The sequence below is a fragment of the Sturnus vulgaris genome, chromosome 4 (genome assembly GCF_052056855.1).
Source record: "Sturnus vulgaris isolate bStuVul1 chromosome 4, bStuVul1.hap1, whole genome shotgun sequence".
Lineage (NCBI taxonomy): Eukaryota > Metazoa > Chordata > Aves > Passeriformes > Sturnidae > Sturnus > Sturnus vulgaris.
Genome location: NC_142246.1, coordinates 63618248 through 63633907, shown reverse-complemented (window position 1 = coordinate 63633907; position 15660 = coordinate 63618248). Strand labels below are relative to the sequence as shown.

Sequence of the window (15660 nt, the reverse complement as noted above, 5' to 3'; positions counted from 1 at the left end):
AATGCCTAGTGAATGAAAGAACAGAACAAAATCTTTGGGAGTGTAGAAATTGTTTAAATAAATGATGGCTTTATAGGAATATTTGAATACACTGACATGATGATCTCTTGGATATTAGTTTATTTTCTATATATAAATAGTTGTTTCCTTTCATTGAAAAGGCTGTGATAGTGAAAATTCAGAATAACAGTTGTGCTGGACTTTCAGTTCCACCTAAAAGGACTGCCAACGTTTTATGACTGGTAAAGTAGGTAAGCTGGATTTGGGACAGAGCATGGAGCATACAGACATTTTCCTATGGAATGAGAGTTTTGTGTAGCACATTACTGAGATAGTAAGAGTGCACTCTACCCCAATCCACATCCTGACAGGCAAATAAAAAAAAATTAAATGGCTGCATCATTTTCCTATTTTCTAGGCTTGGAACAATTTATCTTTGTATTTCATACAGACTTAATGTGAAGTGCAAGGCTTAATAGCTGTAATTAAACAGGCAGGTACTGTTACTTAAATGTTTTCCCTTTAGACTTAAAAATTACCAATATGCAGAGGGAACATTTTCTATTCTGATTTTGCATGTTACTTTACAGGTAATCTGGGAACCACTGAATTTTGTCTCAAGGCTTTGAGGTTCTTTTCTGGGTGAGATGAGTAATTGTGAAACATAAATGTCTCTGAGTCGCCTCTTTGGGATTTTTGAGAATTGTAGTGTTTCAGACCTAGCAAATAATTATTAAATGCTCCATTACAGTGTCATAGAGTGCACCACATACTGTTGTGAGAATGTCTTGCATGCAGCAATTGCAGCTGTAACTATCATGTAGTATTTTGTCTAGAATAGTTTCATGCTCTGATCACTGCTGACTTAAGAAAGAGCATTGTTTCACTGTAGCATTTAAGGAGATTTTAAGGTTTGTTTATGGAGCCTAGATTAAAAAATGCAGCCAAACATTGCTTCCAAAGCCCTTATTGTTCTGGCTCATGCCAGAGGTGTACCAAAATACTAAATGCTGTCTTCCCCATCTTTCCTATGTGTGTGAACCAGCCAAGGGTCACCTTTTCTCTCAGAAGAAGGGCAGGAATACCTGCTATTGGAAGACTTTGAAAGTAAAAAGATTCCACTGCAGTGAGTGAACAGTAGCCATTCTTGGAACACGTGTGAGAAATTAATCCCAGAGCCAATAACTTGCCTGAAAATATTGTTTGTTTGAGACTCATCTTGCATGGTGTTCTGTGAGTTTTAACAGAAAAACTATGTAACTTTGGCTTCCATTTTCTGAAAAGAGGTCTGGTTGTTATTTGTTTGTATGTCTATCCTGTTTTTTTCTATGCTTGCTGTTGCTGTCCCAGATTGCTGGCACACAAGAGCAATTTTGCTGCCATTTTGTTCATAATATTCTGTTTAATCAGTCATATTGATTCCTGCAGGCGGGAAAAGAATCAGCTGAGAAGGATGAGTGGTCAAGCCAGCCTGAACACTTTGTTTGCAAAAATGAGATGATTACCCCTCAGACTAAAACACTTGATAAACCTTTTTCCTGGCTCTCTGTCAACAAGTGGCTGTTAGTATGTGGAGGCTGGCTTTTTCCTGGGCTCCTCTTGTCTCACTGCCCCACCTTCCCTCCGTGCATCTTAATCCCCATTTTTGTAGGCCAACAGGCTGGACAGTTTGCTTTTCTTGGTATGTGCAAAGAGATGGCCAGTCCTAGCACTGAGTACAGGATAGTTTGGCCACTTATTATTACTTGCACACATGTGATAACACTGAATTCATGTCATAGTCATCCTCTGCCTATAAAGGGAGGAGTTATCATTGTATTGCATCCAGCTTTGCCTTTTTTTTAAACTGAGGTGTAAAAACCCTTTAATACTTATTATCATAATAGCCAATTGTTAATGGAATATTTAAGCCAATTGATTTTTTTTAATTGAGCTTTACTAAAGGGAAAAATTGAAATTCCTGAAGTAAGTACAGAAGTCATTTAAAATAAAGCTCAAACCAGGAGTACAGTCTGTTCCTGTCAACTATGCACTGTACATTTTCAAAATTGTATATGGTGTTCTTATCGTGACCAGTGGTTATTGCTGACTTTTAAAAATAGTTAAAATTCTGAGGCTGAATTCCCTGCCTCCATTTCGGCATAAACTACTTTCTTTGTTTCAGAGTGTCTTCAAACTTTCAGTTGTGCAAAATCAGATTGCTTACAACCCATTCATATTTTGAAAACTATTTCAATAGACTAAGTTGTTGATTCCAGAAGATTACTTTCAAAATTGGGAATTAAATCAGGAATGCCCTCTTGTAATAAGAAATGTGAGCTGTTGCCATCAGCTGAGCAAATGACAGACCTGGCTGCCTCACATGTCATGGTTTTTGAAAGCCTTCTGTAGGCACAAGTGCTTGTGGTCAAGAAAGAAGAAGCATCATTCACTCAGACCCAGAAAAACTCCTATATTTAAAAAGAATAGTGCTTGTTGCTTGCATTTCATGGGCAATGCTTAGGCTCTGGCATTGTAAATATGCTGTTGTTCCATTTCAAACTTTGGTTGTGTATTCCTGCATGTCTTTGTAGGATAAATGTAGTGCTTGTTTTATTCCTGTAGTTTTAGAATTTTTTTCTTCTTTTAAAGTGTATCCCAGTGAACTGGAACGAATAATTTTGGATCTGCAATTGATTGTCAGTGTCCAGCTTCTTTAGACTGCCCACTTTATTTTTATAGTATAAAAATTAGAGATCCCAATCCTTGCCATATTTGCTCATGTGAAAAATGCTTGACTTCTTCTGGGATTTTGGACTAAATGGATATCACAGAACAAGGGGAGTATATCTAGAAAGTGAGGACTCCTGAATCATCCTTTAAATAAAGAGGAAGGGCTGCAATAGGGGCTGAGCTCAGTGTTCACGATTTGTAACCTCATGTGCTTCCTTCAGTCCTATATGCTCTATTTTCTGCAAGTGTTTTAAATTTCCAGTGGTTCATGCATGAATTTTTGAAGCTCTGAGGCAAAGAGCTCTGAGACAACTATTAACATACAAGAAAAAAATATATATTAATGGTCAGCCTTATGAGAAATGTAAGAAGTTTTACTTCCTTGGTTGCGCTAAGAACAAATAATGAGAAAATTCTTTTCTTTGTGAGGAGGTCAATTAAACTAAATGCAGATTAAAGTTCAGAGTTACCTAGAAACCAGTTCTGACCAGTGACAGAACTGAAATCCATGTTTAAGATAGTAGCCAGAGCAAAGTTACTATACTTCTAATGAAAAAAATGCTAAAACTATAAGAGCAAGCTGCTAGGAAAATGTGATGAAATTGAAGTGAGAGCTATCATAAGCCTCTTGTCCTGATGGAAGATTGCATCTTTATCTGTTAAACAGAACAAAAACCAGGTGGTGAGGTGAATAAAATTTCTCTTGAGTGAAGATATCCATTGCCAGCTGATCGTGTTGGTTCTCCTGATAGCTGGCAGAGGTACTTTGGGAGTGATTCATGGGGTTTAGATGGGTATCTCAGAACAGATTGTGTTTCACAGTCTCCATTCCTCTGATGACTGGGGAGGGAACCTAAATGAATAGCTTAACTGGACTCCTTTCTCCTCAGGTTGTGAGATAAATCCAGTGTCCCTTAAGAAAGTTTTGTACAAACTTATTGACAAATGAAATGTGAATAATAAATATTGGTTGTGATAACTGTGAGGTGCAGAACCATGCTCCTTGTGGTAGTGGGTTTACTTTATTTATGTATTTTATTCCTCAAAAGTTTTGTTACTGTGTGGTCCAGTTGCTTAATAGAGCTTACTAATAAGAGTTGTATTGCAGGTATTCATTGATACACATGCATGCTGAAATATTTACATATGCATGTATAAATTAACACAATGGTATGGTATTGAGGTAACGAAAATAGGAAATATCACGGTATGTTTGATCAAAAAGTGTATGGACTTAACTACACCACTAATATCTCCAGTGTTAGTATTTTGCCACTGTTTTGACTTTCATTTAAGCAAGGAGCCAGACTGATAAGAGAATTTCTCTGCCTGGAGCACAGTAAATGGGTAGGCTTAGAAAGGAAATGAAATGATTGTAATGTGGTTACTTTCCACGTAAGTTTACTGGTAGTGGTTAGTACCAGTACTAATGAGTGCTGTTCTCATAAAAGAATTTCCTAAGAAATCAAAAGTAAACTGCTCTGCAGCTTTATCTGAAAGCTTCATTTGCATTCAAGACAAAAGCTCTCTGTTGCACATGCAACTTATGGATTTTTTTCCCTCAAAGAACATACTATTTTCCTCCTATTTATGATCTTATCTCTTATTTCTCTTTTCCTTAGATATTTCAAATAAGTTTTATATGGTCAGTATAACTTCAGGCACACGTTTAGGAGGGTTACAAGTAGTCATATTTTTTTCTCTTGACTTTTTTTCATTAATTCTTTTTGATTAGAATTAGCAAGTACTGTAAATCCAAGAATTGAGCATCTTATTTTTACCTTTACAGTGCCAATAAAGTGCTGCTAGTTTGCAGCATGGGTTAAGAAAATAGTAATTAAAAAACCTCTAGTCTCCAAACAAACTTGGCTTCAAACTGGCATCCTGAAAATTACTTGCTTTATGGAACATCAACCTGTTGTGGAGCTGTTGATAAAGCTCCACAGTTGTGCTGTGTATTTCACATGCATGGGTTTGCATGAATGTAGTAACTTAGGATCCCTTGGTACTCCTGTTTGTTTAATGATTGAGTTCCTGCATCTCATTTAAAAAAAAAATAATTGGAAGACATTGGTAGACTTTTCAGTTGGTTACATGATGAAGGTTGTGCTTAGGCTTTGCAATGTTCGTGTTCACCAACGTTCTGATCTCTCCATCTCGCACGTAGATCTCATGCTGACTCTGCAAAATCCAGCTCTTCAGAAACAGACTGCAACGATAACCTGCCCTCCCACAAAAACCCTGCTCCATCAGGGAGCAAGCACGCTGTGAACGGCTTCTTCCCGCAGCCGGGCGTCTACGACTCCCCGCCTTCCCGCTCCGCGCTGCCGCTGGCAGACTCCAGCCTCTACAACCTGCCCAGGAGTTACTCCCAGGATGTTTTGCCCAAGGCGGCGTCTCCATCTGGGACTGATGCCGAGGGAGAGCAGCACGTTTTCAGCGCCCCGTCAGCGACGTCGTTGGACGCACAGATGAGGCACATCTCCATTAGCTACGACATTCCCCCCACACCCGGAGGTACTTACCAGATCCCACGGACTTTCCCGGAGGGAACGTTGTCTCAGACTTCAAAACTGGAGACTATTCCAGACATCCCTCCACCTCGGCCACCCAAACCTCACCAGGCTGCGGATCGATCTCCCGTGGAAGGCTGTGGCATCGGCCGCACCGCTTCCGACACGGACAGCAGCTACTGCATCCCTGCCGCCGGAGCGCCGCCCTCGCGCAGCAACACCATTTCCACGGGAGACCTCAACGTCTTCCGGAAAGGTCGGTACTCCCTGCGCTATCCTGACCGATTTGGGAGGCCTGTAGGAACAAGTGTTTAGCCCCTCACAATGTTTAAATTATGTAAGAGAGAGGAAAGGGGATTATCGCGTTTTATCTTCTTTTCGCCGGTGCGCGCTGTTTCTCCTTCAGACTCAGATGTTTATTCATTCTTATGTTATTACAGTGAGTGCTACAGCACTTCTAGCTAATAAGCTAAAAATGGAGAGGTAGCTCTCTCTCTCTACAAGGCCTTCCAATGGCAAGTTGTCCAATTAAGAAAAACTACCCAAACTACCCTTACTCTTAACCCAACAACCAACCACTTGTGGCCCACAGTGTGGACCTTTCCATCCAAACACAAAACATCACCCAAACCCATGAAGAAGAAGGTGAAGAAGAAGGACAAAACCTCTGTCGTAAAACCTCCATCTTGCTTTCTATATATTACTAGATTCTAAGGCATTAAATTCTTAATTTTCCACCATGTGGTATTACACACCTTCATTCAAGCTGCACATCCATCATTCTAGTTCTGTCACTCAATTTTGGAAGCCTTCTCCACGGCCTCAGGTCAAATGCAGTGTTCTCTTGGGGAATCAGTGCCTGACAGCACAGAAAGCCCAAAATTCTCAGTTTCCAGGGTTCCAACAGGAGATTTTTAAAGGAAAGCATCTAAACAGCAAAGCACAGAACATCCGTAAGGGATGTGGCACTGTGGCATTCAGCCTTGGCTAAAAATGTTTGAAGATCTAGATGTATTTATTTGGTAATAAGCCCATATAACTGAATTGAATACAACCATTATCAGTCTTTCAGAATGACCAAAGTGAGCTTAGTGAAGTGTGGTCCAATCTGCAGAGGCTGAAATTGTTTCATGAAGATCAGGGGGATATGGTGTATACCCACCAGAGCTTTGAGATCAACCCTGATTTGATGACCATTGCCACCAGCCTTTCTTTCTGTCCAAGTGATAGATATCCTTACTGCAGTTTTTTAGTAAAATTAAAATTGTTCCTTGTGGCCACCTAAATGTTGGTACTCCAGATGTGCTGTTGTGTGTATTGTCTTGTTAACCACTCTTGGGCTAAGGGTTTCATTTTCTTTCAGATTTCTGAAGCAGGTGGGTATTACAGTGTTGTTTTTAAAGTGAAATTTTATATTAGTTTAAGTCAATACTAATGTTAGAGGTGATTTTAAAGGAGAATTGTTTGAAATGAGGGATGAATACAAGGCTTTTAGAGGAGGCAGTATACAGAATGGATCATAGAGATGCTCAGCTACTATTGTCCTATTTGTCATTCATTTTGTAGACTGAGCATAAAATACTGGTGGTTGTTAGTGTTTTAAAATTACAAAGTAACACCATGAAAGATCCTTGTTTGCTTTGCTTATTTTCTCTTATTTTGCTAAGTTTATAGGTGAGTATTCCTACACTGAATCTGAGATTTTCTGCCTCAGGAAAAGTAATATTTCTGAAAACACTGTTTAAATTTGGTACTTAATAGCAGAGTTGTTTATCTTTTTTCTGTGGTGAAAATCTTAAAAAATTTCAGAGGTTTTTTTTCAGGGCAAGGTGGGGATAAACTCCAGAGTTTTCCCATTTTCTCTGCTGGCATCATGAGGAGGGGCATCCCTGCCACAGGGCAAGGGCAGCCTGCTGCCTGCATGGATGAGCAGCCAGGAATCTCACAAAAATCCCTGTCCAGCAAAGACCCAGCCACAGAGCTGAGGACCTGCTTAATGGGGACTGCCAAGAGCCAGGACTCAGAAAAGGGAGAGATCTTTGGTTCTCCAGCAGTCCATTCCAACTAAAAGCCCCTGGAAACCACACTGGGGAGCTGAGAGAAGGGATTCACCTGTTCCTGCAACAGATGGGATCCTGTTAAATAAACACTTTCCAATGAAAGGACATCAGTCAGAAAACCTTTCTCCAGACATTAAACTACATCTGCTCTTTGTTTTTTTAGAATAGGTTTCTCATGAGGGCCCAGATTCTCACTCTTACACTAAATTCTTACACCTGGTCAACTGAAAGGTAGACTCTGCTGCTTCTTTAAAAGTAAAAACTCATTTCTCTTTTCTTGCCAAGGAAAAATGCCACTGTGAGAGCTTCAAGTTGTGACTGATGAGTGCTAAGGTTCTTTGTGAAGACAGTCCTCTCAAATATAGATAAATCTAGGGGCCACAGTAAATAACAACAGACTCTGGATGCCTGTGCCAAGTGACAGGAAGAGGGGTGATAAACAGCCACTTTCTCTTCTTTTCTCTTCAGAAATTAGTTCTCAAGACTGTTATGATATTCCACGAACGTTTCCGAATGACAGATCTAATTCACTGGAGGGCTTCCATAACCACTTTGTAAGTATGACTTGATCTGATCAGAGGCAGCAGTGACAGTGCTTGAATGCTCTTTGTTCCTGTGTAAGAAAGCAAGCTGTGCAGTGCTTGTGATTTTTCAGTTTCAATAGAACACATTAATCTGAGTAGATTAGGTTAAAAGACTCATATGATTCACAGCTGATTGCATAACTTATTTTGTTAAAGGAAATATATGTTAATTCTAGAAAAACAGAAGCATGTTGACAGTGGGAAGTGTTTCAAGTGAAGAACTAGATGAAAATTATGTCCCAATGAATCCCAACTCTCCTCCACGACAGCATTCCAGCAGCTTCACTGAACCCATCCAGGAAACAAACTATGTACCAATGATACCAGGCACGTTTGATTTTCCATTATTTGGAAAGCAAGTCCCTCCTCCTGCTCACATGGGTTTCAGGTCCAGCCCAAAGACCCCTCCCAGACGGTCGGTACCTGCTGCGGAATGTGAGCCTCCGCCTGTGGATCGCAACCTCAAACCAGACAGAAAAGGTGAGGAAAACCTCCAAGAAAACCTAATTTTTAACCACCTAAGAAAATAAAGTAGCTCTCTCAACTTCTGCTCTGTGGAAAATTATCACGCTTTTAGAAATTATTTTAGAAACAATTTTTGTCCTATGAGATAACAAATCACAGAGGAGCCCTAGTAGGATTATTTTTAACACTATTAAAACATCACAATAACAATGCCAAATAAAAGCATAGGTTTAGATTTTATTGCTGTAGTTACTAATGAAAAAATGTCACTGAATTCCTAAAATTCAGAAGTGTGTCCTTGTTTATAGAAGACACTTGTGATGCAGAGAGAGAACACAAGGCATTGGGTAAAACACAAATTTATAGCCATAGCAATGCTTGGTACAGGATCAGCACACATACTCATTTTAGAGGGCCCCGTTGAATCTATCCTAAAAAGTTAATCTCTTAAATCTGGCACATAGTGTGTTTCTTTTGCCTTAAAATAAGGATCTTTTGAGTGACCAGAGTTCTTAAGGAACCAAGATGATTGGGTTGCAATGTGTCTATAAGAGATGCTTGCATAGAGAATCCCTAATAAATAGCTTGGATTTTCCAGTTTATCTAAAATGTTTTATCAGCCATCTTACTAGAAATACAGGCAAATGCTTAAAGAACTTGTTTCCCTACTAAGTTTTTGAGACAAGATAACTAACTTTCTTGTAAAAGAGGGGAACTAAAGAACATTAGGTCAAATGTCTGTTCTATTTTGCATTTGAGTAAGTCCTATTTTTAATCTCACTTACTTGAAAAAAATTGTATTTACATTGAGAATGGCTGACTTCATTGTGGGAAAGAGTGATGACAAATATTCAGATGATCCAAAATATTCACTAACCAAACCTTTGAATTAGTATTTTTACCACTAAGTGACAACAGCCTGTAATTAAGGGAAGTAGAGAGTATCACTATGATAAATGAGCTGTGTGAAATGGAAGGTACCATGTCTCATTCTGCCTGTCCATCTTCAAAAATTGAGGCATGGCCTTTTCTAAAGACTTTTGGCCCTCTGTTTGCGTCTGTTTCTGTGATACCAGACAGCAGTTTTGCTATGTTCTTAAGAAATACTAGAGAGGAAGAGATTGATGAAAGCTGAAACTGGAAAACATTTGCAGAATAAACTCAACTGAACTGATTTATAATAGTTTCCCAAACTGGCCACTTTGTGTATTTTACTGATAAAATGTTTGACCTTCAGAATTAATAAATGTATGTGTTGAAAAGCATCTCACTTTTGCTGTTGGCAGTGCAAAGCTGCCACACAGATGTTTGCTGGGGCAGCATCCTTGCTCTTGCATCTCTCTTTTTGGAACTGAATTAGTGTTTTGCATTCAGAAAGTGGCATGTAAGGCTCCTGCTTTGCTCTCATCCTCAACTGCTTTACAGCCAGAAAGATGTAGCTAATACCAGGGGAAGGACTTGAAGATGTGTTAACATACCTCTTAATGAATGCAGAGTTATTGGATGAAATTTTTGCCTGTAGGCTTTTGGAAGATACTATCACTGTAAAATGATAAGATTGTTTAATGTAATTTACAAATTTAAGTGATTATTGTGTGTGAGTGAGTCTGGGAGTGCCCGAGTGTGCCCAAGTGTGTCAGAGTGTGCCTGGGTGTGCCTGAGTGTGTCCAAGTGTGTGTGAGTGTGTCTGAGTGTACCCAAGTGTGTCTGAGTGTGCCTGAATGTGCCTGGGTGTTTCCAAGTGTGCCTGGGTGTGTCCAAGTGTGTGTGAGTGTGCCTGATTGTGTGTGAGTGTCTCTACAAGTAAATGTGATGTGGTGCCTAGGGGGTGAAAAAAAGTTTTGTGAATTATCTTGAGCTGCCAAGCATAGTAATGATTCTGATTTACCACTGGGAGTTTTATCTTAGTAACACACACTGACTGCCTTGCTCTTATTTTATCAAATGCACCACTGTGAGTTTTCCATTGTTGTGAGGAGCAGATTTGATGACATTAGATTGGTGATATATCCCCATTTCAGTAGTTGAGGTCTCTACACAAATAACTCTTTCCAGATATACCTTTGGGAAAATAAAACTGCAGGTTCCTTTGAATTAAATTAAGTAAAGCCCTTGTTTAAGTGGACCTTTACCTAACTAAAACAATAGCGTGCTTTATATTCTTCTGTGTTGCTTTTTGAGCTTTCAAGTTCTTGTAACAGCTTCTATTATCAGGTTGTTTCTGTTTATGTAAATGTACTGCAATGCTCTTCTGCTACAAATTAATGCTTTCGAAGTGTCAAGTAGGCCTGTGTGCTCAATAAATCTTTGGCAGGCACAGAAGGGGAGGAAATGGAACATAAAATATTTACCTTCGAGCTATTGTTCCTTTAAATGTTGAGAGGATTTGATATGCCATTGGTTCAAGAACTTCTGGTGCTTCTCCAAAAGATGCTTCTCCAAAGGTGCTTCTCTAAAATACTGCAGAGGTCAGGTGTGGTGGGGGTAAGGTGTGAGGAGGGCACATTTTATGTTCTGTCAGAAGAAGCTGCTCTTTTTTTTTTTTTTAATTGATTACAGATTGCTGCAAAAACAGTGTTTGCACTGTCTCCAAGCTTTTTGGAAGCTGTTAGAAATACCACCAACACCTTTCACATGAGCAGTAGCTTTAGCTCAGTCATGTTTCTGTGGGCCAGGGAGGTTTGTTACATCCAGTACTAAAAATGCATTTGACAAAGAGATAATGCACAGAAACCAGCACATAAGGGAAGGATACACTGCTTTTTGTTGTCAAATGTATGTGTTTAGCACCTCTTCTCTTTTCCTTTGGTTTAAGGGCTTGCTGCTTAGGCTCTTTGATCTCCCCAGCCTGTTTCTTTTTCCTCTGGTCTCTAGAAGAACTTTGTTTCAGAAAGTAGGTTAAAGAATAATAATGAATAGAAGTATCTACAGCCTTGAGATTACAATACAGATTTGTGTAGTTTCATTTCTCTAGCTCACAGCTGTTTCTGTAAATATGGGGAACTTCCAGTACTTTCTGGAAGTCTTGAAAGTAATTTCAAAACATAGTGTTGGCTCTCTGCCCCAATAAATTGAATCAAAACACTTTACTTTTTCTTTAGAGAAGCACACTGAAAGGTAAGTGATGTATTGCTTGGGACAAAATCGAGAGCATTTGGCAGGTGCTTTTCTGCATTCACGTGTATTTGAATGACAAAAATAATCTCTTTTTTAATTTGTTTTTTCTTCAGGGTGCTGATTCTTTAGCTACATAGGACCATTTCCTAGATTGATATTTTTTTTATTTCTGCTTTTTGGCTGCTTTAGCTTGCCACAATTGCATGTCGTCCTGATGCTAAATTGCAATTGTGTTTGCTGGCAAAAGGCTTCAAGCAGAAAAAAAAATTGCATCTAGCATGCAGATAGGTTTTACTCTCTGAATTGTTCAAAGACTGGTTCTGCCACAGAGCACAAGTGACATTTGTTGTGATGGTGACAAGGAAGCAGGAAGGAGCAGTAGAATTAAAGGTGCCCAAATGCTGTGAGGTGAAGGAAGACTCCCTAGACAGACTAGGCACCAAACAACAACCAGGCTCTCTTTCCAAGGGAAAAGATCTTGGTCAAAAATACAATTTAAAGGGTGTGAATTGTTTTTGATGGGTCAAGAGGAAGCATTTGAGTGGTGCAGAGATGGGGGTCTCTGTGAACCTCTGTGCATGACAGTGACCCCCTCCTGCCCCAGGATTTGTTTCCATGGCTAGGGCAGAGGGGTATCTCATCTTGAAACAAGACTTTAAGACCAAACCAGATTTTTTTTAAATAACTGTTTAGGAGCTGTCCAGAACAAGTCCTTATGGATGTGTAATATCATCCTATCTGTAAGGCTGAAATATCTTAAGAAATATGTGCTTGTCATCTTCACTGATAAAATATAGCTTTTCAATGTCTGAATCAAAGTGTAAAGTCAGCAATGGAATTGGTGATGGTAGAATTTACTTCCTTAAAATCTCAGCTTGATGCCCAACTTACATTTAATTGATAACTTTTTTTCTGTGTTATAGCACACTTCTACCAAAGTTGGCTTTTTAAGGTTCTGAAAAGAAATACATGAGCAGTGGGCATATGGCTGAACTAACAATTCATGGCCATGATAAAATGAAAATCAAAAGTTAAATCTCATTCATTTGAATATAGTATATGAATGAATTAATATTAGTGCCATTTTTGTAAAGTTTTTGATCAATAATACTTAACAGCACTTTCTGAGAGAGTTTCATTTAGGTCCTAGTTCAGGGTCATGGGGAGCTGAGACAGAACAATGCCCTCAGGATCACTCAGCAGATTGCTGGCAGAGGCAATACAGAATTTAGGATTCCCAGCTTACAACATGATACTGGACTTTGTTTCATTTGTCTTGAATAGCAACTCTATTTGTCCAAATATTGTTATGGTTTAATTGCATTCAAGGTTATTTAGAACATTATTTTCAGCCCTAGTTTTGGATTGGGTGGCACAGGTTATTTTGCTGATAGCAAAAATAGCCAATAGTTAGTGTGGTGCATTTTAACTTTTTTGTTTGATTGGGTTTTTTTTGTTTTTTATTGTTGTTGTTGTTGTTTGGCTTTTGGGGTTTTTTAATGGTTTGTATTTCAACAAAAATATATCAGCATTTAAACTGAGAGGCTTCCTACAACTTAAGTCCACATGATTGCCTTTAAAAGAGACTGCTGCTTGGCCCTGGTAATTTTCAGCCCAGCATGTGGTAAACTTGGATTTAGAGACAGTGAGTGATGCATACATTTCTTTTCATGCCAAGAAAATACCCAGTTGCAGCTTGAAAACAAGAAAACAAACAAACAAAAGAAACCAAGGGAGAGGAAGAAAATTCTCATGGAGTTGAGAATTGTGATTGTTTTTAAAAATGTTAAAAATTTTATCTGGTTGCTTTTCTCATAGTTATTTTCTCATTTAAGATGTTAAAAGACATAATTTGTGTGGTTAAACCACAAATATGTGAATTGCTTCTAAAAATGTGGCCGTATTTTTGCCACCACTCCTCACGAGCATCTCCCAAATGGATTAACTTCACAGAGAATTCCAGTTTTCTTTATAAAAGAGCCCAGGCCCACTTTGAAAAGGTAATTGTGTGCAGAACCTTCCCGTGGCAGGAAGCACCTGCCCCATTCTGGTCCCCACAGGACCTGCTGTGATGCTTCTGCATGACTGGAATAATCTCCCATTGTTGCAGTGTAGCATGGTGCTCTACAAATCCCAGGCAAAGCAGGTAGTTGTTAAGGAAATTAAGAGCCCTCATTAATCATGAAGGTAGCTATAAATAGCCTGATGAACAGTTTCCTTGTTAGACACTCAAACATGTAAATATTTAAGTTGGACACTGGGAACATATTGCATGTGCTGATACATCCTTAAATAAAACTTCAGAGAAACACCGACAGCATTTGTGACAACGGGAACTGACCATTCTTTAAAAATAATAATAATAATAATAATAATAATAATAATAATAATAATAATAATAATAATAATAATAATTAGGAGCTGGCAACACTTCAGTGTTCCACACTAACATCATTGTCTTGCATATTCTTTAATAAAGGTTCAGTTATGTTCTGAGGCTTTAGGGCAAGTAGGCATTGAAAATAGGAGAATGGTGATTTCAATCTGCAGAAAGAACAGAAGATCTGTTGAAAAAGAAACTGTGATTTTTGTGGTGACTTTTCTGTTCATTTTGCTTTTGAGAAATCCATGCATTTTATCTTCTGTTCTCTTGGAAGCTACACCCCTTGTTCATTCCATTTAGGAATTTTTAAAAATTAAGCTTTTGAGAGATGTTTTGGTGTTTCCTCAGAGTTCATAAAGCAAGTTGAGTACAAATTTATTGATTGGTTTTTTTTCTTCTTTGACCTTCCACAAGCTCCCATTTAGCTGAAAATTAGATTTCTTCCATGCCTGTACTAAATTACTTGTACAAGTCTAGTTTTTACTTAACAGCTTTAAACGAAGTTTACATAACTCCTTGCTGTGATGTACCAGTCGTCAACTTGCAGCTGTGATTTGTCTTCTAAAACTCTGAAACAACAAATAATTTCAATAAAGATTTCATTTGGATGGCTGCATCACAGCTGCAGAGGAAGCTGAGCTTTGCTGGACACAATGGTTGTAAGAAAATTAAACATGCCAGTTTTCTAAAGACAAACTGCAATACTTGCTCTGATACTAGTGCTAGGGATGATTAAGTTTAGGGCTAGGGATTTTTTTTTTTTTAAAGTAATTTTAAATTCCAAAAATATGAGGTAGAGCAGGAACAAGAGAACATGAGTAATAATGTCCTATTTTTATTTCTCTTCATAAAATTTTTCTCTGCTGTGTCCTTATCACTTTTTTCAAGAAAACATAGTTTTTGATGCACACATTGTCATGCTATTCCATTCATTTTTAATAGGTTTAATGTTAAGCTTTAGTTTGACGATGAATAATTTAAATTTTGGGGGATTTTTTCTGTGTTTTGATTTTGAAGTCTGCTGGACTTCACGAATCTTAGTGCAGCGTTAAAGTGCTAATCAATAAACACTCCAGAACACTGTACTTTGGTTTTAAAACAGTCTTTGTTATTGAATGCTTTTGGTTCATCATGCTTTGGGGGCTTTTAAAATACAGACATGTAGAGTTGCCCACAAATTAGAGCAGTCAAATAGTATTTTGATGATTAATTGCTGTGGTATTCTCTGAGTTTGTTTTTTTTTTCTTGCATTTGCCATTCTCTGAACAGTTTTATGGCATTTACCAAATATTTTAGAAATTACCAGTGAACCTTAGCTGTCAGATCCAGTTGGACTTCTTCATAATCAGATATTTTTTTCCAATTCATTCTTAATTTCTGTAGCATTCAAAGTACCAGTTCACTGTAAAAAGTTATTTTGAGGGGATAAAGATGTCTGAGAGGACTAGAGAGGGACTCTTTATGTGACTGCTTTTCATATTTCATAACATTGAAGAATATTGTCCTAAAGAGGCCATAGTTATCAGCATCCATATCTTATCACTGACCAGCACAACACACATTAATATTCCTATTTGTTGGTGGATACTAGAATGGAAATCCATTTGAATGTTGTATAACTAAATATATGTTTCTAATTAGAAGTACCTTGGCAGGAAACAGTCTTACAAAAACAGAAATGAAATAGCAAATTTAGGATATTTGTAGAGTTCTATGTTGAAGACCATGTACTTGAGAATCAGGGTTCACTTGGGTGAGGGAGGAGAGGAGAGAAGAGAGGAGAGAGGAGAGGAGAGGAGAGGAGAGGAGAGGAGAGGAGAGGAGAG

The 15660-nt window shown here is 38.4% G+C and overlaps 1 protein-coding gene across 8 annotated transcripts in view; it reads left to right on the top strand.

The window, feature by feature from the left end:
• The window catches only part of GAB1 (GRB2 associated binding protein 1), a 94959-nt gene that overhangs the window by 67535 nt on the left and 11764 nt on the right, over positions 1 to 15660 (top strand). For all 8 annotated transcript variants that reach the window (XM_014878967.2, XM_014878971.2, XM_088164126.1 and 5 more), the window contains exons 4-6: positions 4880 to 5481; positions 7754 to 7839; positions 8046 to 8349. In XM_014878967.2, the coding sequence (XP_014734453.1) occupies positions 4880 to 5481; positions 7754 to 7839; positions 8046 to 8349 (992 nt within the window). The remainder of the gene's footprint in view (positions 1 to 4879; positions 5482 to 7753; positions 7840 to 8045; positions 8350 to 15660) is intronic.